The following is a 20,898-nucleotide window of genomic DNA, read 5'->3' on the forward strand; positions in this document are numbered from 1 at the left end:
ATCTTGGGCACGTACGCACACATGCCCGGCGTGAGTTTCAAGCCACCGGGTCCGGGATGCGAACCGCGGTCAACTACGTGGGAGTCCAGCGACATAGCCATTACGCCAACTGCTGGTTCCCATAATGCCTTATTCATAAAGGAATCTAGAAAGAAATTCGAGTCAATAAAATTTGATTAAAAACAAAAGAAAATTAAGATATACTTTTCAAAAGAATAGCAAAATAGGATAAAAATTTCTTTTATTAAAACATAAAACAAAATAATATCAAAGGATTCTTTTTAAAATATTGGTAGCAAAAACAATAACAACAAAATTATTTGAGGTACATACTCAAGTTTGCCCAGGAATCTGCTAAAGCAAGTGTTTATAGATCACATTTTATGCTATTATTTTCCTAAATTATTGAAATGTTGTTAAAGAATTTGAATGTAGCATTTTGCAATCTAATTCTAAATTTATAAATTTTAAGTGAACGTTTATCAAAGCATTCTAACGCTTTTTTTAGAGACAGATTTTTGCTATTGGGCATGTGCCCTTGCCAGAGAGACAGAGACAGAGGAACAGAAAACGAGAAATCACCCCCCAGGGGGGATGGCTACGCCGCAATCCCTTCTCCTCCATTCTCCTCTCAGGATTTTGGGCACGCAACTTCAACTTGATGTTTCTATAACATTCACATATCCTCAAGGATAAGGAATAAAGACATCATGGTAAGGCACTGATTCAAAGTCCCATGTCTCCTGGCCCTGGTACCATGATTCATATGGGCTTAAGGCAGGTAGGCTGCAGCTATCCACAGCTATCTATCTCCTTACAGCCAAAGTGTACTTAAAATCTCTTCGGTCAAACTTGGATCCTGGTCTAATTGTAATAAGAATATCTGTACCTATGACAATCATCTGGTTCATTCCATTGAACACAGCTTTTCGCACTTTGGTGATCTCGTTCTCATGGGCACGCAGCTCTTGCAGAGTTTTGGGCATTTTTTCTGGCAATTCCTTCAGCTGATTTTTGGACAGATAAAGTCGTTCCAACTTCACCAAAGGTGCAAATGCTCCAGGGCTGATTTTGCTAATTTTGTTATTAACAAGGATCAATGCCTATAGATAGTAAACAGAAAGAACATCTCCTTAAAGCTAAAACCGTTCACATTCATATAAAGCAAGTTCATAGTTATTCATTTCACTCAGGGACTAGCAGAGAAACCTAGACAATAGCAAAACATTGTTAAAAAGGAGGCAGATATGATTTCTTAAGAAATGTATATGAATTCATTCTATGGCTTGGTGTTTGAGGCAGCTGGATCCCACAGGGTCAACCATGGTTCAAATCCTAGCTCTGAGTCTTTAAAGAACATGCCAGGCATGTGTGCATGGATGCCCAGAATCCCAACAAAGTAGAAAAATGAAATCAAGGGGACTGCAACATGGCCATGCTTTCTCTATGGGAAGCACAAGTGGTCTCTGGTGATTAAAAAAAGAAAGAAAGAAATGTATAATATAAAAATATAAACATCAAAAATAAATGAGAGGAATGCTTTTTAAATATATATATATATATATATATATATGTGTGTATAAATTTAAATAATAAATAGTTCTAAAGATTGAAATTCCTGGAGTAACCCAAAATACATAAAATAACCAATGCCACTGACATCCATTGCCCAGTTAGCTTTTCAACCCTTAAGTCCATCTTCATTGACGGTTATCATAGATTCTACTATAAAAGGGAGCTACTGATTTAAACTACTGCCAGCGATACAAGAAACTAAAATTCTCTGGAAGCCTCACAAAATTAGATATTATCTTTCTGAAAAGTTTGGCCAAATTAATAATCATGTTATAGGACTAGCCACTGTAGGATTGTGGTAACTGTAACACCTGCTGCACTGGAAGCCATATGGCAAGCGCAGTTCGGATTCTAGGTGGTCCTGAAAAACATGCCAAGACCATGCGTAGACCATGTGTGGGTGTGCAGGATACTGTGGAGCCGGAGGGCTGAGGGAAGGAGATTGCAGCATATATAATAAGACCCGATCAAAGGTTCTTTTTTTCTCTCACTTATATTTGTGCATGTGCTTTGAGTCATAAAAACAAAACAAAACAAAAAACAAACAAACAACAAAACAATAAAATAATGGGGGAAATTATGTAATAGCTCAATGCTTTCGTTTGCATTTCCTTGTCACTTTAAAGGTTAAAGTAGTTTTCTTTTGTTTTTCTACCATTTGTTGTTTATTTTCAGAGGGAGGGAATTACCTATTCACAAATACATTTGTTTTTTCTTTTTTTTTTCTTTTAAGAGAGATTTTTGCTATAGGGCACATGTGCTTGCTGGAGACACAGAGACAAAGAGAGAGAAAGTAAGAAATCACACTCCCTGGAAGGATGGCCATGTTACAGTCTCTTCTCTTCCATTCTCGTCCCTGGATCTTGGGCACACACCGTGTGTGAGTTTAGAGCTGCCAGGTCTGACTCAAACCACAGTTAGTCATATGGGTGTCCAGCTCCCAAACTACTATGCCACCTGCTGGCCCCAATACATTTTGTTTTTATGGATTTTAATATATTTTAACATTAATAAATTAATATTTAATATTTAATAATTTAATATATTTTAACATTACAGAATAAAGGTTGAAAGAGACATATTTTCTTTCCTTTTTTTGCCTTTTATTATGTAAAAATTTCACACAATACATACGTTATTATTTTTAATAATTTTTAAATTTTTGTTTCTGAGTTCTCAAAGTGCAGGAAATTATCTCTAATTTATTACTATACTATTATACTATACTATTATATATATGGCTATTGTTAAACCTATCTTTGAACTTCTTTATTGTGCTTTAATGATCATATAGCTAAAAGAATATATGTAATTTTTATTACTTAAGTCACTTAGTAAACTAATTTTAAGGAATCTAAAATAACTTCATCTAAGCCTAAGAAACTTGGATTCTTGGGAACCAGCAGTTAGCGTAATGGCTATGTCGCTGGACTCCCATGTAGTCGACAGCGGTTTGCGTCCCAGACCCAGTGGCTTAAAACTCACGCCGGACGCGTGTGAGTGCATGCCCAAGATCCCGAGAGGAGAATGGAGGAGAAGGGATTGCAGCGTGACCATCCCCCCTGGGGGGTGATTTCTCGCTTTCTGTCTCTCTGTCTGTCTGGCGAGCACATGTGCCCTATAGCAAAATCCTCTCCAAAAAAAAAAAAGAAAGAAACTTGGATTCTCAAGACACCCAAAGTGGCGAAATGGTGGGGCTTAATGAAATATGCCCAGTCTTAATTGTCATCTATTAGGAAAGTTTTGCATGCTTGATATAATTAAAGTCTTAGAAAGGTATTATTTTATGTTAAGTGCTGGCTGACTTTTAATATCATAAACATGTTTCTCCAAAGCCACTTATTTAGGACTGACACTGTACCAGATACTGTTGCTGATATTAGAATATTTAAATTACTATCATGTCTATAGGCAATTATTAGCGCATATGATGAAGTCAGACTTGTCTTGAGGTTAGATCGCATGCTCTGGCACTTAATCGCTGTTCCTGGCTATGAACAAGTAGCTTAACCCCTCTGTGCCTGTGTTTCCTCATCTACATAAAAGGGATGTCATATCTACCTTAAAAAAATAGTTATAAGGATGAAATAAGTTAGTGTATATCAGGTATAAAACCAGTACCTTATATGCACTAACCACAAAACAAGTGTTTGCTATCAATCAGTCTTTGATAATTTTTTAAAATTTTTAGTAAGAAGGGATGAGCAGTTAGCATAATGGCTATGTTGCTGAACTCCAATGTAGATGACCATGGCTTGAGTTCCAGACCTGGTGGCTTAAACTCATGCTGGGCACGTGTGTATGCATGCCCAAGATCCCAAGAGGAAAATGGAGGAGAAGGGATTGTGGCATGGTCATCCTTCCTGGGGTACATCACTGTATTCCCACATAGTCAACTGTGGTTTGATTCCTGAACCAGGCAGCTTGAAACTCATGCTGGGAGTGTGTGCGTGCATGCCCAAAATCCTGAGAAGAGAATGGAGAGGGAATTGTGGCATGATCATTCTCCCTGGGGGGATGATTTCTCGCTTTCTGTCTTTCTTTGTCTTTCTCTGTCTGTCTGGCGAGTGCACGCACCCTATACCAAAAAAAAATTCTCAAAAAATATAAAGAAAAAGCTTCTTTACTAGATTTTTAAAACTTTAATTCAAAGGAACTATGTTAAATGTTGATATTTTATTTTCTATTATTTTATAGAAAAATTATGTCTTATAGCTTTTCTACCAGATGTAAGTATGAAACCTCTCTTATACAAGAGGTACCATTCATCATGAACCACTCAGTTGTAAAAGGATAAAATTATTGGTGAATAAAGGAACATTTTTCTGTTAAATTCTTTGTTTTAATCCTTGCTATTTTTTTAATACTTTTTCTTCCTTCTCATTCAAGTGTGGCTATCCTAGTTGAAATTATGATGTTTATTTACATAATAACAAGGATAGACATGATTATGAATGAACAAGTAAGAGAATAATAGTTGTCTAACTCTTCTGAATGGTTGCAAACTCTAATAAATGGTCTCCCTTCTTCTTTGAAGTAGAAAAAAATGAATCGCCAGGATGATGGTTGCCTGAAAACATACTTAGCAGACTTGGCAAAAGAAAGAACACACTATTACAAATGCCAAACTAGAACATAGAAACTAAATGTCTCTTATTTAAGAATATAGAGTTTTTAAAAATTAATTAGATTATTCTTTAATACACAGGAAGTTGAGATTAGAGTAAAAGAATGATCCTTCACTCTAGTCATCTGTTCTTGGACATTTGGGTTGATTCAGTATCTTAGCAATTATGATAATGCTGTAATAAACATGGATACGCACATATTTTTTTTTTTGACTAAGTATTTTCTTATCCTTCAGGTAAATATCCACAAGTGGAATTACAGGGTCATATGGTATTTTTATTTGTAGGTTTTTGAGGAAACTCCATGCTGTTCTCTACAATGGATGTACTAATTTACATTCCCTCCAATAGTATAGGAGCATTCTCTTTCACTCAGCCATAAAAACAAAACAAAACAAAAAACAAACAAACAAAAACCAATAAGACCCTGACATTTGATACAAAGTGAATCAAAGTGAATGAATATGGAAGAGTTAATGCTGAGTGTAGCAAGCCAGACTATGAAAGAGAGACACTGTATGTCCCTACTCAATATGTACCAAATATCTACACTCTGTGGCAGAGACTGACAGATGGGAAGGTACAATAGCAGGGAGCTCAACTGTAGGTAGTTGAGACAGTATACGAGGAATTGGGTAACAGGGTGGGAAGGAGGATATCAGGGAAAAAAAAAAACATTTAACGCAAAGGTGAATGAAAAGTTTTTGATAATGTATATGGTAATATCTCTGATTTAATTTATATACACTTCATTCATGCTGGGAAAACCATCTCATGCACTATAAAGATGCAGAGTAATTCAATGTAAATTTAAAAGTTATGAAAAGAAGAAAGAAAGAAAGAAAGAAAGAAAGAAAGAAAGAAAGAAAGAAAGAAAGAAAGAAAAAGAAAGACAGAAAAAGGAAGAAAGAAAGAAAGACCCTTAAGGTGAAAGCAGAGAGCTGCTAAGCAGGGGCTGGGGCCTAGCATTCTCTCAGGGAAACAGACTCCATTGGTCCAAGGGGACCTACAGCTCAAGCCTTACCCTTCCCTGTTTCTGAGCCTGTATCTTTCACTCTACCCAGTTTGTGATTTATCTGCTGCTTATTTTCTTATGCCTTTGCTTTCTTCTTGCACAGAAAGCCTTCTTTTTTTTTCTCTTTCCACTTTTCAAAATTCTGCTAATCCTCTGATATTCTGCTGTCCCATATTGTTTCAGGGCAGTAACTGGTAATCAGATACGTGGTGATGCCTGATTTTTTTTCCTTACTCTGCACTCTGAACACTCACTACTTATATTATGCTTATATTGTAGACACATCAGTAATTGACAATCACATTTTATTATGTGTCACTATTATTATTTTAACCCATCCCATGTAGGACCCTAAAATCTTAGGAAAAATATCTTTGTTTCCTTTAAAATTCTAGTATCCCTTCCTCATGGATAAATGTTTATTGTGTTTCCCATCTTGGCTATCAGGAAGTTTATAATAGGCACAGCCATGGTTGTGCATCCAGAAGCTACTGTTTGGTAGGCTGAGGTCACATGGACAATCCAGGTTCAAGTCCCAGCCCACTCTAAAAGCTGAGGTGTGGTGGTGCACACCTGTAATCCCAGCTTCATGGGAAGCTGAGGCAGGAAAATCGCGATATAGCAAGACACTGTCACATACACGACACATAAATACACACACACACACACATACACATAGACATTACACACACACGTACACATAAATACACACACATACACAGAAAGTTCATAACTAAATCTTAAGTATTAACTGTACATTGTATTATGGCCAGCTTGTGCTGTTTTATATTATTTCTCCTGTACTCATATTTATTATTCAAATATGTAGCACCCAGATGTTTTATTTTATATGTATTTAATAGCTTATTCTTAATATGTAATGACTAGAAGAAACAAATGGGTGTGGGGCCGGATAGTGGAGTAGCATTAACGCCACTGGACCCACACAGAAAGGTGCCATATTTGTACCCCAAAGCCTCCCTGAATACATCAGGCACACATGCACACCCATGAGCCAGGCTGGCTGAGACTGAGGGTAGACTGCAGATTGAGGACTCCATTGGGAGTACCTGTCTTTCTCTCTCTGAAGAAATATTTAGTATTTTTAGATTGAAGACTCAGTTTGAAGACTCCGTTGGGAGTACCTGTCTTTCTCTCTGAAGAAATATTTAATTTTTTAAATGATGTAAAATTAGAGATGATATGTTTTTAAGAATGTATTTCTATGATATCCATTATAAGAAGCTGTTAGCTCTTATCACCACAGGTAGGTAACACATCACTGAGCAATCCTTTCCATTTTCTGAACATTCTAACAGTTTCAATTACATTTTTAATGTCAAACAAAAATTTTCTTCCTGAAATCTCCACTCACAAGGTCAATTCTGTCATCTTTTTACTCAATGCACGTAAATATGATGGCTTTCAAATATGTCACTAGTGATTCTTTTACATTCAGTTGTGACATCTACATCTTAATCATTTGTGCCCACAAGACATGATTTCCAAATTTTTTCTTCCCATTTTTATCCTCTGTATGCTTTTATTTTTTAAGGTTTTTTGCCATAGGTTGTATGTGCTTGCAAGAGACAGAGACAGTGAGAGAGAAACTGAGAAATCACCCTACAGGGGGCATGAAACATGCACAATCCCTTCTCTTCCATTCTCTTCTTTGGATTTTGGGTGCACATATGCACATGCACCGCATTTGAATTTCAAGCAGCCACCTCCAGTACTGAAACTGTGGTTGGCCCTGTGAGATTACAACTCCACAACCACTATGCTATTTGCTGGTCCCTCTCTGTATACTTTTTAATGCCATTCTTAAAATGTCCTGCGGAGGACCAGACTCTGCTTCAAGAGTGGCCTACCAGAATGGACTTCAAACAGAGATTTTCTTTTTTTTTTTTTTTTTTTTTTGGAGAGGATTTTGCTATAGGGTGCATGTGTTCACCAGAAAGACAGAGAGAGACAGAGAGACAGAAAGCAAGAAATCAACCCCCAGGGGGGATGACCACATTGCAATCCCTTCTTCACTCTCAGGATCTTGGGCATGCACGCAAACGCGCCTTGTGTGAGTTTAAGCCACCTGGTCCGGGACTCAAACCGAAGTTAACTACATGGGAGTCCAGCAACATAGCCATTAGGCCAACTGCTGGTCCCCAGACAGAGATTTTCATAGTATATCTTTTGGGCTTTAAAATCTGACTTATTTATATTAAAAAATGTATTGATATTTTGATGAAAAACCACAACATACTCATTCCATAGATAGAGAGCTACTCTACATAAGTTTTATAACAACTGTAGTTTTATAACTATTTGAACAGTTAATGCATTACTCATGCAGAGGCTGCCTGAATAAAGCTTAACCCTCCTTTAGTGGGTTGGCCATTTTCCATTTACAACATGCCCTTTTCCAACTACAGTTATATTTATTCTTTGCTCTTTTGGGCTTTCTGTGTGTCCTGAGAAGCTGACTTCTGGGGACTGCATCAATTAAATCCCCTCACCATCTGGCCTCCAGGTAGGTTCAGCCAAAGGAGACAACACTGCAGGAAATGAGAAGATGCCCCATCGCTCTTGCTCTTCTGTGGCTCTTGGACCCCCTACATTCTTCAAACCTTGTGGGCTTGGGTGCTTCCCAATGCCTTGATGGTGCTCATATGTATAATATGTAAATAGTTCCTTCAGCAAAGTCTCTTCCACTAAAGCCTTTTAAGAGTGTCTTGTCTTGGAATTAGCCGATGGTGTAATGGTTATGTCACCGGACTTCCACGTAGTCAATCACAGTTTGAGTCCCAGACCCAGTGGCTTGAAACTCATGCTGTGTGTGTGTGTGTGTGTGTGTGCCCAAAATCCTGAGAGGAGAATGAAGGAGAAGGGATTATGGTGTGGCCATCTCCTCTGGGGAGAGGGTGATTTCTCACTTTCTCTCTCTCAATCTCTGTTTGTCTTATTTGTGAGTGCACAAGTTCCATAGCAAAAATTTCGCTTAAAAAAAAAAAAAAAAAAGAGTGCCATCTCTTTTCGGATGGACCAGTAAAGTGGACATATGATAAGGTAGAGGTTAGTGAAAATAAAAATAAAAATGCAGATAAGGATGAAGCACACCTAAGTGTAAACAGAAAACAAGAACTATGAGTACATGTACACATACACACACATGTAAATACATGTGGGAACTTCACAAAGTTTGTGGAAAAATGAGGTTAAAGTATGAGTTTATTTTGGTACAAAAGTACTTTGAAATACACACATACTCTTTCATAATACACAAACTTTTGAAGACCCCTTGCATATGTGTGTATCTATCTATGAAGGAAGAGAGAATTACATTTACTAAATAAAATATGGATAATTATCCATTTTTCTCTTGATGCAAGTTGACACTTTTGAAGATCATTCACACTTTTAGTTGTTTAAATGAAGGAAGGCAAAGAAAAACAAAAAAAAAGTCGTATCATGATCAATCTATTTTATATTTGGTTCCACTATTTTTTTTTTTTTGGAGAGATTTTCGCTGTAGGGCGTGTGCGCTCCCCAGACAGACAGAGAGAGACATAGAGACAGAAAGCGAGAAATCACCCCCTCATGGGGGATGGTCACGCTGCAATCCCTTCTCCTCCATTCTCCTCTCGGGATCTTGGACACGCATGCACACGTGCCCGGTGTGAGTTTTAAGCCACCGGGTCCGGGACGCGAACCGCGGTTAACTACGTGGGAGTCCAGCGACATAGCCATTACGCTAACTGCTGGTTCTCTGGTTCCACTATTAAAGTACAGTGTTGAGAAGATAAATATTTTATTCATGAAAACATAAAAAGATATTAAGAAGTAAAGCTTTTTCTAAAGTAAATATTAAAGATATATAGTGTGTATAAAGAAAATTGAACAATTTTCTAGTGGTTAATGAAAATTATATTTTGTTTCCCCACAACTGCCAAAAACAGAGTTTAATAAATACTTGTGCATTGATTTATTAGCATGTAGTACTTTTGACCTTCTATAATATTTGTTTTGAAAAATAGTCTAAGTTATATCTTATTATAATTAAAAAACAGAAAGTTGTCCTTACGTGAAGATTTTTCAGGTTCTTAAAGTCCCCATCTTTGATTTCTGTTATTTTGTTGTTTTGTAGGTCCAGCAGTGTTGTGTCAGGGGGGAGATCTTTTGGCACTTTGTCCAGACCTAGCATAAGAGTAAAATAAGTATGAAATGTGCAGTCACAAAAAAAGGGATATTTAAATACAGAATCACAAAGGATGCATTATAAAGAAATTCATGTTGTAATGATAGTTTTAACATATTTTTCTTCTAAGAATTACATAAATTACAGTTGAAAATGTTTGCTTTATTTTTTCCAACCAAGTTGGATATTTTCTTTAGTAATACACAGAACAGAATATATTCTCCACACAATTACTCTTTTGCGAAGGAGAAAATTTCTATTTTGTAAGGTATAGTTTGAATCGCTTGGTACACACCTTTATCTCACTATTCTTGTTTAAATGTTCAGTACAAGTGATTTGTAAATCTACATATTTCTACATAAATTTCCTGTCAATAGAGAACAATTCTAGCCAAATCATGACCCACAAAGATCATTTGGATAAATCTAACACTGTCACAGATCTATTTTTTTTAAAAAAAAATGATTTTATTTCATTTTATTTATCTATTCATTTATTCTAATTTGACCAGAGAGAGAGAGAGAGAGAGTGAGAAAGCAAGCCACCATGTCTGGGACTTGAACCATGGTCGGCCATGTGGGAGTGTCTAGTACCTTAACCACTGTGCCACCTGCTGATCCCCAGATCTACTCTTAAAATTAAAATGATAGGAATATGTAATCAAGCTGTTGTGTCAACAACTTGAAAATTTATCTAAACTTCTGGAAGAAGAAGAATTTCAGCTTTAAGGGATACCAAAATAATGTCACTTTTTCTTTTTTTTTTTTTTTGAGAGGTTTTTGCTATAGGGTGCTTGTGCTTACCAGAAAGAAGAGAGACAGAAAGATAGAAATCACCCCCGGGGGGATGGCCACACTTCTCCTCCATTCTCCTCAAAGGATCCTGGGCACGCATGCACATGCGCCTCAGATGAGTGTAAGCCACCGGGTCCAGGACTTAAACTGTGATTGACTACATGGGAGTCAGCAACATAGCATTAGGCCATCAGCTGGTCCCATATCACTTTTATTTGATACTTTACTTCCAATAGATATATTGCTAATTAGAATAAAATTAGATAAATTTGGTATTGTAATTTTCCTAAAATTAATTTTATAAAGCATTACTTTTGGACTTTAGATTTAGGTCTAAGTAACTGAGTTTTGTTCTCAGTTTATAAATGTGAGCAGATTGAATAAATGATATTAAAAAAATTCTAATTGTCATTCACCTAGATATGTAAGGATAGCTCAGTTTTACTAAAAAGATATGTCATTTCGAATAAATCATTTAAGTAGGAATAGAGAATAATATTACAGAATGTCTTTTGTATTGGCTTTGTTCCATATTGATGTACAATGTTAAGTACATCTTTGATATTTTGTTAACTCAAATTCATTTGATAATTTTGTTTTTTAAGATTGCATAAATATACATAAGAAATGCTTCAACCTTCTGTAGAAGAAACATCTCCATCATATCTGAAACTTGAAATGCTAAAGATCATTATTTCATTCACTCACCAAAGTTTTGTCTAGTGCCTTCTAGACATCATCAATTTATTAGCTCCCAGGGATACAATAAGTGAAAGAAATTCCTCACATTCTTATGGACCATACAATGCAATCTCACTTTTCAATTAAAAATAAAATTACAACAAGATATAATCAATGTTATTTTGGGGAGATACCTTTCCCACTTTGAGTTTCATAAACACACTTGTAAACCATCATGGTGGCCATATTTCATCGATCTTCATTCCATACATGAAAATTACCACCAAAAAAAAAATCTGGAATCACCTACTTTTTAGTTCTTTCCAAATGATTTTTTGTTCACAGTATCACTGCTTTGGTGACAGTTGGGAAAAAAAAAGTCTTTTTTCTAATTTATTGACCAGCTACCTTTATAAATTTGGATATCAAAATGCAGGTGAATCTGAACTTGCATAAATATGTTACAAAAATATAATACCACAGAAACAGTTACCATAGAAATAGCAAGAATGAAGTGTTTTCAGTGATGAACAGTAAAACACTCAGAACAGCTACGTCGTAGGAGGATATTTAACAGCACTAGGCAGTCATAATTGCTGCCATTTTCAGAAATGTCAATTTGCTAATTTCCATGCAATTAGAAGTGGTAGATTTCTGCCAAATCTTGGCTAATTAGAGCTTTTCAATGAGGAAAATACACATTCCCTTTTATTTGGGACCAGTTACTGTCTACATTTCATTATTACTGCTTAGGCTTCTTTGTTAAAGTCTAAATTTCACTTATGCTTTACTTTATACTTTGATGAACTTAAATTCGAATAATGCTTTCAGCATTTGGTCAATGGCAACCTGTAGATAAAATTTTAGATGTGGAAGGAAACGGTGATGTGTCTGTATGGCTGACATTTTTGATTATGTTGTCATCTTAGAATTTAATAACAACAGGAACTGCTTGTAGTGAATTATATATTTTTTATTTCTAAAGCTCTAGCATTTAAAAATATCGTCTTCTGGCTTATAATTTTTGCAATTTAGTTCTTAGAGAACCACTCACTGTTTTTGATTTAAAAAACATAATCTTCTAACCTGGTCTGAAGTACTAGTAAATTCACATCTACTGGAAGATTTCACATATTTATGTGTCACTATTATGCCATATGTAGTTTTAGATTGTTATTTTATTTTTTAGAGAAAGATTTTTGCTATAGGGTATGTATGCTCATCAGAGAGTCAAAGAGACAGTGAAACATTAAACAAGAAAACACTCCCCAGCAGGGATGGCCACGCTGCAGTCCCTTCTCCTCCAGTCTCCTCTCAAGATCTTGAGCATGGATGCACACGTGTTTGGCTTGGGTTTTAAGCCACAGGGTCTAAGACTCCAATTGTAGTCAACTACATAGAATCAAGCAATGTAACAATTACGCTATCTGCTGGTCCCTATATTTTATTTTATAATAAAAATATTTTATCTTTTTATTCTCATGATATCATGAGAGATAGATAAAGGTAGATATCCCAGTGAGACAGATAAAGAAGTATAATTTTATTTTTCCCTATAATTTTTAGAGAAGGTTTAATGACATGAACAAGCTAATCTATCTGAGAGTAACAAATTGTGGGCTATAAGGCAATTCTCCTGGCTTCCATTGTGACATTTTTTTGCTAGGTCTATCTATGGTCCTGAAAATAATTGTTCTGACATCAGATATCATATGCTGAATATTTAAGAGTTAGGAATGATGCTGGGGAGGGCAACTTGGTGGCATAGTAGTTAAAGTACCTGCCTACTGAGCAGTTCAAAACTCAGAACTAGTGGCTTAAAAAACACACCAGGCACATGTGTGTGCATGCACAAAATTCTGAGAGAAGAATGGAGGAGAATGGATTGTAATGTGGCCAAATCTCCTGCAAGGTACTTTCTCTCTCTCTCTCTTTCTCTGTCTTTCTGTCTCTGGTGAGCACACATGCCCTCTAGTAAATTAAAAAAGAACAACAACAGAAAAAAAGAAAAGATGTTGGGGTGTTGATTAGCTTGCTCAAATACAAGAGGTAGTATACAATGGGAATATTACCCCTGTTGTGGTTTCTTAGTCACAAGAGAAAGACCCTTAAATATCAGCTAGTCTATAGTTTCCAAATGCTGGTCAGATGGACTATACCATGAGGTCTTCATCAGTCTATACCAATATGAAAAAAAAAATGAATAAGGGCAATTTGATTAATTTTAATATAAATATCACACACACACACACACACACACACACACACACATTCCTGAGACAAGTTTCTGCTTCTATTTCCTTTTCTACTTTTAAATATACCATCTTTAATAAATTATTGTAATAGGAGATTGCAAATTATATTTTGTTGAGTTTGATTTTAGCTTTAATAAGAAATTAACCTATTCTTGGGATCAGCCTATTGCATGGTTATTAGGGTGGCTGAATTCCACATGGCTGACTGTGCAGTTCAAGTCCTTGATTCAGTGCCTTGAAAAACACACCAAATGTGTGTGTGTGTGTATGTGTGTGTGTGTATGTGTGTGTGTGTCCAAAATCCCCAAAGGAAAGTTGAAGAGGAAGGAGTACAGTGTGGCCATTCGCCCTAGCAGATGCTTTCTCACTTTTCCTTTTTTTTCCTCCAGTGAGTGTATGTTCCTATAGCAAATTAAAAGAAAGAGATAAATTAACTTGTTCAACATTCAGAAACATTTTACTGGCCCAACCACAGTAGCATGTACTGGACACTGCTGCTCAGGAGGCTGAGGCTATACAGAGGGCTCATCCTGAAAAACTAGGCATAGTGGCACTTGTCCCTACTATCCAAGAGGCTGAGGCACAGAATTGTAAAATGACATACCCCATTGAAACACACATGCACACACACACACACTCAATAAAGTTTACTTGTGCCAGAAGTCAGGAAGTTCTAAGTCAGTCCAGCCTTCTCTTTTCATAAGTAAAGAAACAAATCTAGAGAAGCTAAATAACTTATCCAAGACACATCAAGCCTGAAGTAGATCAATTACCAATATGGTTTGTGTCCTCACTCAAGAACTATGTGGTATTCTATTTATGTATGTGACCACTTGCATCTTTTTTTTTTTTTTTAATGCAAATCTGGGGCCAGCTGATGGTGCAGCAGTAATGCAGGGCTCTGCAATGCTGGATGCACCTGGGAAGAGTTTGCATCCTGAGGCCTTCCTGTACATGCTGGCATGCACACTCCTGGAGCCAGGCTAACTAGATGACAGTATGAAGACTCTTGTGGCTCACTCTCTCTTTATTTCTGGTTCTCTCTCATGGAAGGATTAAGTAAATAAGCTAAAAAAAAAAGTGATAATCTATACCTGCCCTTGAACATAGTGTGCTCACTCATTCCTAACTCTAACACTTATTCCCTTCTACTTTCAGTCTAATAAACCTCAAAAACTTTTCCATTATGCCTCCTCCTTTATAATACTCATCCTGATCATCATCCCAGATAATAGTGATCTCACAACACCCAACTCCTTATAGACCTTAGACTTACAAACTTATGTTGTGTTGTTCTGTAGTTTAGTTTTCCTTCTTTTCTGTAAGTTCTGGGTAAGCAGGGATGAATGATGTTTTTCATCAGAACATTGCTCTTTCTGCTTTGCACACAGGAAGTGACCTTTTGATTGACAAGTTTTAAAACGACAGCTTGCTTTACTGTCCAATTATGAAAAATACATGAACATGCCTTTGAAATCTTTTCTCCTATGTTTTGTAATAACCATTTCTCCACCTTCTGATTTCACAGGGATTCTTGTTTTCCTTAGAAGTATTAGGATGTGGGACCAGCAGATGGTGTAATGGTTACATAGCTGGACTCTCGTATAGTCGACCGTGGTTCAAGTCCCTGACCTGGCAGTTTAAAACTCATGTCGGGTGTGTGTGCATGCATGCCCAAAATCCTGAGAGGAGAATGAAAGAGAAGGGATAGCAGCATAGTAAAGATGACTGGAATATATAAATTAGCATCTCTCAGCTTCTATTTCCTCATCTGGAAATACTGAACCTGAAGAAAATTGAGGTAAAAATGCAGTTGAGCTAAATTACTGCAATAGGTTATTTTTGATCATTAAAAATTATTTATTTGAACTAAAACTACTAAACTTCCAAAAGTATAAAAGCAGGGAGTGTTCAATGGAAACAGTTATTCTACCTTATTTTTTAAATAAATAAACAATAAATTCTACCATTAGCTATATATAATTGTATCAGATACATTCTTTTTGATAAATCATTCCAATTGATTTTGATGAATTTTATGGCTAATAATAAATAGTACAGAAAGTAAGACAGTAAGCATGTGGAATGTTCTATCAACTAGCAAGGTAAAATTTGCTCCAAAGAAAAGGTGTTCTCTAATGGAGATAAAGTCTTGGAGCTATAACTTCATCCCTTTCCTACAATCTTAATTAGGAGACTTAAATAACTGTGAAGTTAACTTGTAAATTAATCTGAATATAATTTATTTGCCATTCAAATAGCTTGTAATTGTTAAACGATGACCTTCATAGGGACATTCAATATCTGTGGACCTTCTCTAAGGTCCTTCTCTAATTTAGGAATGTATGTAAATTGGGGCTGGTAGGTGGCATGGTAGTTAAGGATGCTAGACTCCCACATGGGCAACTGAGGTTCGAGTCCCAGACCTGGCCACATCCTTCCTCACTTTTCTCTCTCTCTCTCTCTCTGATACCTCTCTGGTCAAATTAGAATAAATAAACAAAGTTAAATACAAAAATAATTCTTTTTAAAAAATGTATATAAATCTAAGTAAATGTGTAGATAATTGTATTTTGCAAAGATAGCATTAACTAAATTTCTTATGCTGCATATACTTCTACACTTGGAACTAACCTCAATCCTATCAAGAGGTGGAATCAGATTGCCCTATTCCTTCCTTTTGAATCTTGGATGGCTTTATAATACCTCTCTGCACCAAGGGGATGTAGCAGAAGTGAAACATCATGACATTTAGAGATAGGGTGCAAAGGTGGTATAGCTGCTATGTATCCCATCTGAGATGGTTGCTCTGGAGTATGTCAGAGACCATAGATGAAATATGCCTATGCTGAGACCACCATGTTGGAAAGGTCACTTGCACCACTCCAGATGACAGAACAGCTAAGCTCAAAAGTGAAAACATCACCAACTGCCAGCCATGAAAGTGAACTGTCCTGGGTGTCTAGCTGAGGCTAGCCTCCCTGTGGCTATGGTCCCAAATAACAAATGTCTGAAAATATGTGAGAAACTCGAAGTGCAAACAACTCTCTTTAAGCCCCTCCCAAATTTCCCATTTGTTCCTTAAGTCATGATCAAAATAAAATTATGTTTTAAGCCACCATGTTTGGGGGAATATTTATTTAGCAATAAATGTTACCAGAAACAAAGTTGTTTCCTAAGTTTATTTTTCACTGAGCAACCTTTATTACAAGGATCTTTTAAAAATTTCATATTATGGAAAAAACTATGTATGGGTTTCAAATTGTTTTGCAACAAAATAAACTTGTACTTCAATTTGATTTAAAAAAAAAATGTTTTAAGTTCCCTTGCATTTCTCTCCCAAAGTTTATAAAAAGAGGTTTATCTTCTTTAAAATACAGTTCTAAAGTAAATAAAACTCTATTTAAGATGTTAACAGATAATCATATTTGAATAAAGCTAATAAGTATACTTTGCATTTTTTTTTCTTTTCCTTCTACTTGTCCCAGTGATGAATAGCATTATTTTCTAGCAAATGTCTGCAATCTGGTAAATATTATGTTGGACCAAGGCCAGGTTGTCCTAAAACATCATGCTTTCCTCATGCCATGTGGCAAGGGCCCAAACTAAGATTTATTCTTGTTGATTTCCAATATATATTTTTGTATAATTCTGTCTTTAACTCCACAATTAAGATGATAGTGATGTATATAAGTTTTTGGCAAGTGACCAAAATAATATTTAGCAGTTCCAGCCTCAACAAAAACCTTTCTGCTCAAAACAAGCATGTTTCCTTCTTTCTCTCTTAAAAGTGGCAACTTGTGGACCCAGCAAATGGGATAGTAGTAACATCGCTGGACCCCCACATGGCCAACTGGAGTTCAAGTCCTGGACCCAGTAGCTTAAAAATCATACCAGGTGCATGTGGGTGCATGCCCAAGATCCTGGGAGAATGGAATAAAAGGGATTGTGATGTGGTCATCCTCCCGGGAGTTGATTTCTCACTTCTCCTCTCACTGTCTGTCTATGTGCCTAGCATACATGCCCTAAGGCAAAAGCCTCTTTTAAAAAAGGCAATTTGTGATATCACTTAGATTAGAATTTAGAGATAGATTTCTCCTTTTAATTCCATTCTCTTTCCAAATAAACTCAAGGAAGGTTTAAACTTTCTGGTCATGTGGTCGTCCTCAAAGGGAAGATGCCAAGATGCACAGTAGTTTCATGAGTTCTAATTCCCAGTCAGCTATGTTCCCTCATGTTTCCAGGATAGTAAACTCAAGAATATTGTAGAAAATTCATCCAAGCACTAAGCCATGTAAATGTTCATTTATTCACGCATCAAGCATGTATTGGTGTTAGTCCACCAAGTATAAGGTACTTTGCTAAATAGAGGGTTTATAATGACAAATTATCACTGTACTTCCCTTTGGTAAAGAAAGTAGATGCATAAAGAGGAATTTAAAAGATACTAGATGATTGATATATATATATATGTATGTATATATATATATATATTTATATGCATACTTTGATTATTATGGAATAATCAAGACAAACATACTTTACAATGAAAGCACAGAAATAGGCACAATGCGAAAGTCCTCTCAAAGCAGTCCGCAGTCTAGATCAAATGTATCTGAATCCTGAGTGTTATAGTGTATTTGCTGCAGGGCTTCCTCCTTGTGTGAAGATGGGATGGCAAACTGTTTTAATTTCTTTATCCTGATTTTCAAGGAACTCTACCATCTTCTTACTACTCTTTTGAAGGGAAAAAATTAAGATTAGGAGGTTTCATTGTTTCCTGTTTTGATTCAGGGAATTAATACTCCAGCTGACATTCGCATCCTGTCCACTGAAGCCAGTGATGGTCTTCCAAAGGAGAATGATCACAGCTGCAGTCTAGTGAATGCCTTGATCCCACACAGCTGCCTGCCTCTCCCTCCTGGGACCAACAAGTAAATGAAGGGGATGTCAGTTTTCAGTCAGGACATAGATGCTTTCTTTGGCCTCTTCTCACTCATCTTTCTCCTCCTTATCTTTAACTCAGGAGCCACCTTTAAGTCAGGAGCCTTGGTTATCTGGATCACATTGGAGCACCTCTCTTGCTTCATCTGAAGCACTGCCATACTCCACTCCTATCTAGGCTAATTTAAGTGACCCACTGTGTGTGCTCTGAATGCAGCCTCCTTACTTTATTACATGTTAGAGACATCCTTTGGATGCATCTGAAACTCTGAATGAAGAACGGTTCATGTCCCTGCTGCTACAGATCCAAACATAAACTATGAAATCAACTGAGCTTCTGCCATTCTGTCCGCCCTCCACAAATAGCCCTGATTTATTTTTTGGGTTGATTTTGTAAGAGAAGTTTAATGGTTCATTAATCTCATATGTAAAGTCTACTTCTGGAAAACCAGTTTCCCCTGTCATGCAAAAGTCCATGGTCTGAAATGTCCCAAGTGGTAGCTACTGACCAAATGTTCCCCCTTTCAAACCACATAATTTTTTAAAAAAGAAACTATTTCTATGCAATTTAATGAACTGTACTTTCTTCATGAAAATTTTAAAGTTAAAATATTCTTTGCACTATGAAGTACATTTTAGAAACCAGTAGTTGTTTGTGATGATTTTATATGGCAAAATTAAATTGTTCCCATCTTGTGGTACCATTTTTAGAGGTCAAAGGACATAGGTTGTTAATTATTTATAATTACAAAATAGCTAAATGCTTCATTGTTTTCACTTCCACTAAACCAATTTTGTTCAAAGGAATATTGGTTTGGAGAACACAGAGTTGCTTGATAATATACCATTTTTTTAAGAGAGCTTTTTGCTACAGAGCATGTGCACTTGCTGAAGAGACAGAGACAGAAAGCGATAAATCACTGCCCCCTACCCCAGGAGGGGATGGCCATACTGCAATCCCTTCTCTTCCATTCTTCTCTCAGGATCTTGGGTATCCACACACATGCACCCACTGTGAGTTCAGTCCTTCCAGGTCCAGGACTGGAACTGTGGTTGGCTACATGGAAGTCCAGCAACGTAACCATTATACCATCTGTTTGTCCCAATAATACATAATTTTTTAAAAATTATATTCTATTTGCATTTAAAGGTATTGTGGTTCTCTTTGGGGGAAAAGGAATGTATTATTTTGTGTGAAAATTCATATACTTATTAGAGACTTTCAATTAAAAATTAAAAGACATGTTAGCAACAACCTTGTATGGTTAGCTGACTTTGTCTTAAATGGTAAACTGAATAGAACAGTGATTGTGATAAGCATTTTTACATATATTTTCTTTTATTATCCAGTGAGGCATTCCCATTTATCAAATGAGGACATGAAATTTTAAAAATTTCAAAGTTACAGTTAGTAAATGGCAAAACAGGATTTTAGTTCAGAGGGATGTAACTGCATAACCCAAGTTCTTTTTGCAATTAAAAAGCTTTAAAAGGTATTTCAATTCTTTTGAAATATATTTATAAGAAATATATCAAAAGAATTACTCTAGGGACCAGCAGATGATGTGATGGTTAAGGTGCTGGACATTCCCACATGGCCAACCATGGATGAGTCCTGAACCTGGTGACTTGCTTTCTTGTCCCTGCCCCCTCCCCAGGTCTCTCTGGTCAAATTAAAATAAATGAATGAATAATAAAATTAAATAATTTTATTTTTTGGAGAGGTATTCACTATAGGGTACGTGCACTAGCCAGAAAGAGAGACAGAGAGACAGAAAGCGAGGAATCACCACCCAGAGGGGATGGCCACGCCGCAATCCCTTCTCCTCCATTCTCCTCTTGGGATCTTGGGGCATGCACGCACACGTGCCCAGCATGAGTTTAAGCCACTGGGTTCAAGACTTGAACCGCAGTTGACTACATGGGAGTCCAGCAACATAGCCATTACGCTAACTGCTGGTCCCAATAATTATTTTTTTAAAAAATAATTACTTTAGTTTTTGAACAATAGCCCAATGATAATGGGCTATTTTATCATGTTTATGTTATCTTATCTGTCAAAACTGATCTTATTTCATCAGTGAGATAAAAGTCAGTGCCAAATTATGCTACGTGGTGACCCTTGATCTAAATCTGACTGACTGAGCCAAACAGCACATATGTAAGGAAAATTACCTTCTTTTAGAATATTGAGACTATGGGAACCAGCAGTTAGCGTAATGGCTATGTCGCTGGATTCCCACGTAGTCGACCGCGGTTCGTGTCCCGGACCCGGTGGCTTAAAACTCACGCCGGGCGCGTGTGCGTGCGTGC

The 20,898-nt window shown here is 36.5% G+C and overlaps 1 protein-coding gene across 2 annotated transcripts in view; it reads right to left on the reverse strand.

The window, feature by feature from the left end:
• The window catches only part of DCN (decorin), a 49,682-nt gene that overhangs the window by 18,783 nt on the left and 10,001 nt on the right, over positions 1-20,898 (reverse strand). For both annotated transcript variants that reach the window (XM_006154821.3, XM_006154822.1), the window contains exons 3-4: positions 9,797-9,909; positions 890-1,103 (exon numbers count right to left, since the gene is read on the reverse strand). In XM_006154821.3, coding sequence (XP_006154883.1) covers positions 890-1,103; positions 9,797-9,909 — 327 coding nt within the window. The remainder of the gene's footprint in view (positions 1-889; positions 1,104-9,796; positions 9,910-20,898) is intronic.

The sequence above is a fragment of the Tupaia chinensis genome, unplaced genomic scaffold (assembly GCF_000334495.1).
Source record: "Tupaia chinensis unplaced genomic scaffold, TupChi_1.0 Scaffold000423_1, whole genome shotgun sequence".
Classification (NCBI taxonomy): domain Eukaryota; kingdom Metazoa; phylum Chordata; class Mammalia; order Scandentia; family Tupaiidae; genus Tupaia; species Tupaia belangeri.